This window comes from Prunus avium, chromosome 1, assembly GCF_965620075.1.
Source record: "Prunus avium chromosome 1, drPruAviu1.hap1.1, whole genome shotgun sequence".
NCBI lineage: Eukaryota > Viridiplantae > Streptophyta > Magnoliopsida > Rosales > Rosaceae > Prunus > Prunus avium.
Genome location: NC_142284.1, coordinates 61,737,257 through 61,745,368, shown reverse-complemented (window position 1 = coordinate 61,745,368; position 8,112 = coordinate 61,737,257). Strand labels below are relative to the sequence as shown.

The 8,112-nt window shown below is 38.6% G+C and overlaps 1 protein-coding gene and 1 pseudogene across 2 annotated transcripts; both read right to left on the bottom strand.

Moving 5' to 3' along the window:
• Positions 1-387: 387 nt before the first annotated feature.
• On the bottom strand, positions 388-6,555 carry LOC110765767 (RNA-binding KH domain-containing protein). 2 transcript variants are annotated; one of them, XM_021968997.2, is made up of 8 exons: positions 6,396-6,555; positions 6,032-6,142; positions 3,846-3,931; positions 3,019-3,158; positions 2,350-2,484; positions 2,152-2,268; positions 1,105-1,248; positions 388-1,026 (listed from the first exon to the last, which is right to left on the bottom strand). In XM_021968997.2, exons 2-8 carry the CDS (start codon positions 6,127-6,129, stop codon positions 868-870), a joined length of 879 nt encoding a protein of 292 aa, XP_021824689.1. In that variant the 5' UTR covers positions 6,130-6,142; positions 6,396-6,555; the 3' UTR covers positions 388-867. The 2 variants fall into 2 exon arrangements, with proteins under 2 accessions (XP_021824689.1, XP_021824690.1); XM_021968998.2 differs by lacking the exon at positions 6,396-6,555 and adding an exon at positions 5,885-5,948.
• A 535-nt stretch (positions 6,556-7,090) lies between these two features.
• LOC110765797 (protein ELC pseudogene) lies at positions 7,091-8,066 on the bottom strand (annotated as a pseudogene).
• Positions 8,067-8,112: the final 46 nt, after the last annotated feature.

Sequence of the window (8,112 nt, the reverse complement as noted above, 5' to 3'; positions counted from 1 at the left end):
TGTGAGACTCCTGGGAGATGATGCTTGGCTGTCTTTAAACTTTTTAAAATCTGCTCTTTCTATTCGGCCTGAAAACCCCCCAAAGTTAAAAGATCAACACTTATTTTTCGGTGCAACATGTGACTCCTGGTAATGATGCTTAGTAATAACACATTTGATCCATGGCCTTAAAGGAAAGTAGTGTTGAATCTTTGAGATGCGTTGAGCATCATAAAAGGCATTTATAAATGTATTATTGTGTTTGGGGATTATCCTTGTTGGGATGTTGTACAACGATTAATATGCAATTCATTTCAATTACCGATGAGTATGAACCATTCATCAGTCATGGCAGCTGCAGCATCAAAGAAAATTTTACATTTCTAGAAATGGTAACAGTGGCACGTAGAAGCCATAACACGATGGCATAAACAAGAAACCCATCTGAACTTTTTTTATTTTTTATTTTATGAGCAAGAGCACATACGCATGTAAAATAACAATAAAATTTAGCATTTGCCTATAAACAACAATAAGCTAAGGGGTTGTAAGCTACAATAAGCTGCTGGAAGATGATAGAAAAATCAAACAAGGGGAGCCTATAAGCTAAGGGGCTATAAGCTACAATAACTAAAGAATAATGTGTTGGCTATCAATGGGATAACACATGAAAGAATATATTACTGCACGTAGAAGTATGTTGCACAGAACTAACGCAGCGGTTGAACCCTATGAGAAGCCAAACAAAGAGCCCAAAATTAGTTCATCAGTTTGTCAACACAGCTTCTCACGGTTTTGGAAGTCAAAATTATCAAGATGCCACAAGGTCTTCGACGAGTCAGACGCTACTGTTTCAGTGATCAAAACAATTAATCATGTTTATACGAGTTATCTTCCTGTCTTGGCTCGTTTCATTCCTGTACTGTTAAATGGTGACATGCTAGGGCTTATACTCGGGCTCATACTCGGACTCTCTTCCCTCAATGTACCATTTAGCATAGCCAATTCCCTAAGCTGTTGCTTCTTATAGTGATCGAAGGACTCGTCCTGCAAGACACAGGTTACAAGTGGTCCAAGAAAATGACGAATTAAGAGTTAAAACTCCATGATTAATCCTATTCATACCACAGGCTTCAGAAGGTTTTCTAGTATTGCCACTGCATGATCCAATCGCGCATTGATTATATCCTCAGGAAATTCAGCCTCCACCAATACATGCAATGGCTCATTAAGATGTTCATATCCAGGCTTTTCTTTTAATTTCTCTTCCTGAAGGTAAAATAGAAGGCATGCATAATAAGAAAAAGTGCAAATATGCGAGGAGCCGAATGATATCAAAGAAATCGGGAACTTGACAAGGATCCCTGACCATTTTCAAACAAAATAACTCTTAAGGATACTAGTTCATGTGTTAAAGGACACATGACCATATCACATGTGTATATTATCATTGGTAAAACAATTACATTCCAACTTATTCGGTAACCTTAATACAAAAAGCAGTATCATTTATAGGACTGCATCAGACTATTACTCACATGATATTGCATTTACTTTATAATAATAAACATATAAATAGAAAAGAAACAAATTATTTTATAGTTGTAGAAGTTTGATCCAAAACTCCACTTGGTTTTTTTGGTTATTCCCACTTGACCATTTTTTACAGCAAATTGGATGGAATTCGGAAAACTGGACATCAAGGGCCACATTGGCTGTTTTTATAAAATTTAAGACTGTAATTGGCTGATAAAATAACTTGAGGGTAAATTGAATGTGATAGTTCAGAGACCAAAACGGCAATTTACCCAAACAAGGAATTAGTGCTAAATAACTAATTGATTGATTAAGACTCCCATATTTGAAAACTTCAGAGCATAGTTCACATAAAATATGTAAGAAGGAAACAAACATCGCCATATATGAACATTGAGAAGAGGTCAAAATGGACAAAAACATAAGTTATGTATGAAAATAGTTATCCGACGTGCAATCAGAGAAGAGAACAACATATTTTGTATAATAAATCAAATGGTACCTGTAAAAATGAATATAACTGGGCACATTTAAGACTTAATTTTTCATGCAACCATGCCAACTAATCTGCTCCAACCTAATCACATGGTCAATACCAAGAAAATTTTTGTAAACGAAGAAAAAAGACTACAATACCTTTACAGAATCCTTCACAGAGCCCCGACCTCGGATGTAAACCCTACACTCTGTCATCGCTTCAACTCTTTTTAAGGAGTTCCCACGTGGTCCCAAAATTCTGCCAACAAAATTGTACTGCAAACCTTGGAGTCAGAAGTTGTTAACTAAAAGAAAAAGGTCAAAATCAACTATACAAACCATATACCCCTTGCTTACATGTGGATATTTGTCAACTGGAACGTCAAGTCTAATAACTCTCTTTACAATAGGAGTGGTTGGAATTCCTTGCACCCCAGGCCAACCCATAGAAGGAGATTGAAACGGGGCCATTCTCTGGATATGTCCATTTTCCTACATGAGACAATGTAGCACAGATGAGGTTTCATACATACAAACCACACAAGACATAACTCTCTTCCCACCAAGTCATATTCCATGAAAGAGTGTTTTATTTAACTATGGGCTTGTGACGCGCATGCACATGTGCATAAAGGTGTACATAATTGCTCCATTCTCCAATTTGTGGCAAAAAGAATGACACTAAGCAGGTGATTCAACTACAAACGGTAGAGTAGAATCAACAGTATCATATTGGAATTTGGTTTGGAAGGCCACCAAAACAAAATGGACCATGGTTATGACATAAAGTCATGTGAGCTTGTGAAACACGCATAAGTGAAAATAAATAAATACGTATTGCATACAGTACACTCATTTAATCCTATTACATCCTACCAAACAATAAAGGTAACACTGTCATGCACACAAGCAAATATGAATAGTTACAGAATGGTCAAAATGAAGTCAAGAAACAACAAAAATGGTCAAAAAGAACGTAAAACAAATTACAAAATACGCATCAACGATATCTAAAACTAACATTACCTCCATTTGCATTCCTGGCCATCCCTCCAAATCCATTGGTCTACCATTTGCGTTTTGACTTAATGTCCTAAATGGACTCTCATGCTCAAGTCTTTCATGATCTACAAGAGTTTGATTGAAGCCTGACACCCGTCTGATTTCTGTGGTGGCATTACAGAACAAATTATGCTTGAGCAAGAACATCAGAACATTGACACTAGTCTAAACATGGCTAAGCATTTTACAACAGCTCCCAACCAACGCACTACATTGATTATATGAGCACACCGTGTACTGTAAATTTTCCAATAGATGTTTGTATAGAGAAGAAACTACAGTTACCACCCCCCGAAAACCCTTTTCAAGGACTCAGTAGAGAAACTATAATAATTGGAAATTTTAAGTATAAGATGTTTTACAGCTTAATATCATCCAGGAAAAAGATATCTTTACTCTAGAGTTCCTTCTAATCTTTTGTGAATACACCATTTGGTATCATTACTAGTCCAAAACGCATCAACACCATAGATAGAACATAGATTTTTCATCTATTGACAAGTATGGGTTGGAACAAACATATGCAAGAACAAATGTCCAACTTCAGCACACAGATGTCGGGTACTCAAACCCAAACTGATGTCACAGGACATGAATGACTATACATACATGAAAAACCTGTACTGAACAATAACTTGTTTATGAGTTAACCAAAACCCTTTTTTAAATTTTAAAAAAAAGTCAGCCAAAGCTTATTGCCAACAACAAAAGAATGTTGTTTGTTCACAAGAGAGAACAAGACTTAGAAGTTGACTACATAGGAGCAAAACAGTAGATAGAGTTTCTATTACCGTGATTTAGAAGTCTGCTACATAGGGGCAAAATTTGCATGAATGGTCCCAACTTTTGCTTCTCTGCTAGTAGTTCAGCCAAATATCTGAAATTATACCAGCCAAATCCTGTGTCAATTCCTAGCACGTGCAGTTTCTTTATGGTCCCAACATGAAGGTGTGCAAGCAAACTGGTCTAAATGTATCAGTTTTTTTTTTTTTTTTTTGGGAAGAGAGACATAAAATTTTATTGAGATTGAGTTAAAAGTACAAACATCATTACAATACACAAGAGTCCAATGGAAGCCAAATCCTAACAAATGGCACAGAACACTAAAATGACTAAACTGCCTTTCACATAACAGCAGCCATCATATCAGTAAAAAAAAGATAGCAACAGAAACAATGGAATTTCCCTAATCTCTGAAAAGTCTAAAGCCCACAAAAATATCAAAATTCAACTTTGCTACCTAAGAACTCCAATTCCTCCCAAATGCCAAAAATCTTTCTAACCACACCAACCAAATCATCACAATCACACCACATCTGTCTAAGACTTCTCCGCTTAAACTTTCCTCATTACAAATTGCAGAACAACTGGTAAAACCCAATTAACCTCAACAATGTCCACCACAACTCTAATGCGAACAGGCAATGAAGAAACAAATGGTCAGTATTTTCTGCCATTAACTTGCACATTAGACAAGCAATGAAGAGGGGCAAGCCAAGTTGAGCCTCATTTTTTCATTATTAAATTCCCCAGATTAGAAAGTTTGCTTCAAACCTTCCAATATATTCTCCACCACTAGACCCCAAAAACAATTCTCACCTAGGGATTTCCTGCAAAAGGCAGTCCCAAATATTTCATTGACCAACTCCCTCCCCACATCCACTCATATCCCTCTGAAGCCTGGAAACTTAAAAGGGGGAAAACCAAAAAATTCAATATGCAGAGTTAATGAAGATTTTGAATCAAAACAATTATTACAACAGGTTAGAACGGTTTTTTGGTTAAAATATTTATACAGCGAAACACTAATGTAATACTCCACATCTCTTCATGCCTTCAACTATCAGTTTCCTCTGCACCAGAATATGGACATGTGGCGAGTGGTCACTATCTGACACAATAACAGCAATGTGCACAACATGTCAAGAGCAGTTTGAGTTCCAATTACAAAGTCACTTGGACACCTGTTTCTTTAAATATTTACCTATTTCTTTCTGTATTCTCTTTCCTACTTGAAACATAAAAAACAAAGCAGGTGAGCAGGACAGTAGGTTTCAAACTACATCTCACCCGCCATGCCAACAACACTTCTCCACTAAAGAGCATACTCCCACTGAAGAATGAGTCATTTTCTTTTTTCTATTTTCTTTTTAATCTTGGATTCAATATGTGGAAATATATAGCTATGTATGATCTGAAAGCACCAGAAGTGAAGTGAAATAAGAACTTGTGTGGTTTGATCTCAATAGGCAAACACTCAAATTAGACCAGGATTTGTCCGCCATTTGAAGCATACCCATGGTAACAAGTGCCAGAGGAATTTCTTTGTTCCATTTTGACCATATGGATCTATTTGCGGCATTTTAGAGAAAAAACTATCTAATTTAAGAGTAAGTCTGAAAAGGCTGCAGAAATAATCTCCCAAACACATGAAAGAAAGTACACTAAAATTTTTCTTACACAGTAAAAAAATTAACCATATATCTTATTCATGGCATTTCAGAAAAATTGTTTAACTTTAAATAAAGTCTGAAAAACCTAAAGAAACATATCTACAAAACACAATCTTTTTTTTTATTGAACAATAAAGGAAAATGACCATATAGATATTAAGATTAGCATTTCATAAAATGGTCATGTAAACTATTTCTAGAAACTCACGGAGTACAATTAAGGATTTGATATTCATAGCATAATACAATCTCAATCCCACCAGGTAACAAATGAAAGATTAGGGATTGAAATCCAAGTACATCAGAAAAGCACAGGACAGCCACATATATGGGATAAACGCATAAGTCTTGAAAATTAAAATGCATAGGCCAGCCACCTATATATAATATGATAAAAGCACCAGACGCACTGACGGCAAACTTGAAGTATGGAACCACCAACTACACATACCAATCAAAACGCATTAAAAAGACACCAAAAGAAGATTGAATTAAAACTTAAGCGCTGGACTGAAAAGACTGACCTTTCTCGATCTACAGGGAGAGAAGACCTGTGTGGAGAAGCATGGACTCCAGGAGGTGGGTACTGGAAGTAACTCCCAGGGGGAATTCTCTCTCCCATCACACAAGAACTACTGTATATGTGAAAGAAACCAAAGATTAACAAAACCACTACAAAAATAAAAACCACCCAATTTGACATAAAATTATGCAACTTAAATGAGCAAACCCAGTCGAGAAAAACACCAATAAAGTAAATACCTTGACAAGCAAATAGAACCCACTCTGAAGAAAATACACAGCATACCAATAGAACAAAACAGAACCCAGCAAGAAAAGAACAATCAATATGTATATATATACATAGAGAGAGGGAGAAAGACTTACCGGATGGGAAGGAGAGAGGAGGAGGGAGGTGGGGGCAGAGAGATTCAAATCTGTTCTGCCCCTTATTGGAAGTGGAAGTGATGCGAGAGAGTGAACAGAGAGACAAAATCCCTACTACAGCATGGGTCTCATGGGATCCCTTTGCTGTATTTATACTCAATCAAATCACTACTTTTAAATATATATTTTTTCTGGACGGGAGGGGTTCATCATTTGGCCTGTGAGCCCATGGGCCTATGGGAGCCCACCCCAGTCCATTGAAGAAAAGCCCGACCCGGTTCGTTGTGACCCATGAAAGCCCAGCCTGATTAACATGCCAACAACCTAAGAACTTATTAGGTTTTATTCGGTCTTATGGTAATAAAACCGTGTCTTCACAACTACATTTCGTAGTTTGACATTCAAAATACGATCGTTTATTGCGATTATTTGTAGTAGTGTAAATTCAAATTCTTCTTTATGGAGCATTTTCCCGTGTAACCAAGTTGTTTGCACAAATTATGTAACATGGATTGAAGAGAAACCTAGTTGGCTGACCCGTGTTCTTGCTGAAAAGATGTTTGAGTTTCATTATTTGTGAATTGACATCTCTTTCCCTTCTTAAAAGAAAAAAAGGACTGTTAGTGTCCATTAGCATTATATTACAGGAATACAATCAACCAACTATAACATTTGCATTACAATGATCCACTGATTTACTCACGAGTCACTCCTTCAAGCCTAGAAGCAATTTCCTTCTCGTCCACCAAACCTTTGTTAAGCTACTCAAACCGTTGCCTCAGCTCGGCCTGCGCATTGAACAAGCCTTCCTTTTCTGCCTCCCTCGTCTTCCTCAACCCGGCCACATCCCGCGCACCATCTCCACAAGCTTACTGATCGCCTTTCGCCTGAATACGTCGGTCTGAACCCGAGAAAACGACCCGCTGCTTCCATAAGAGGACGGCGGGTATGCCCTTTGGGGATCGCAGGGCGGGCAGGAGTAACCGACCCTCGTGAAATCGCCGAGAAGGAATGACTAGGGTTAGGGTTTGGATTGGGATCGGGATTGGGATTGGGCCGGCTTATAGAGAAGAGAGGCGGGTCTTGACCAAAGACAGCACTGAGACTCTCGGCGAGCTCGACGAGATTGGAGCTTGGGTAAACCCAATTGTGCAGATAAGGTATGGAAACCAAACCAGAGGGGTTGACATGGGCGTGAGGGTGCTTGATGACCATGTCGCTCATGGGGTTGACGTAGACGCAGGGCGGGTGGTGGGGGTAGGACTCCGTGAGCCAGATGATGACAGGGATGTTGTAGGTGACGCCGTGAAACGACATGGGGATGGTGCCGTCGGCCTGGAGGAGGTTGACGGAACGACCGTCGTTGTGGGTGAACGTCGCCGTTTTGGGGTCGAGGCAAGGGTACTTGGAGGTGAGAGAGACGAGGTGCGTGCGGATGAGGCATTTGGTGTCTTCGGAGTAAGGGAGGGCGGAGGGGCCTCGCTGCCAGAGGACTGAGCTCAGGAACTGAATCAGTTGCGGGTTCTCTGGGGTTGGACCGGCCGCCGAAACCATATTGGAGATTTGGTATTCACAGAAACAGGGAGAGAGAGGCTGACGCTATATTGGCCGGAAACAGGTTTCCTATATCCGAAAATATTGTTTATGACAATTTTCCATGTATTTTTTTAAGAGGCCATATTTATAATACAATAAAACTTGTAGGTCAAGAAAAGTA

Excerpts from the sequence above, each read along its gene's own strand:
- LOC110765767 (XM_021968997.2), bottom strand. The coding sequence starts at position 6,129 with ATGGGAGAGAGAATTCCCCCTGGGAGTTACTTCCAGTACCCACCTCCT. Across the intron at positions 2,485-3,018 it reads GGCCAGGAATGCAAATGGAG|GAAAATGGACATATCCAGAG; the intron begins GTAATGTTAGTT and ends TGTCTCATGTAG. Across the intron at positions 2,269-2,349 it reads CAGTTGACAAATATCCACAT|TACAATTTTGTTGGCAGAAT; the intron begins GTAAGCAAGGGG and ends CAAGGTTTGCAG.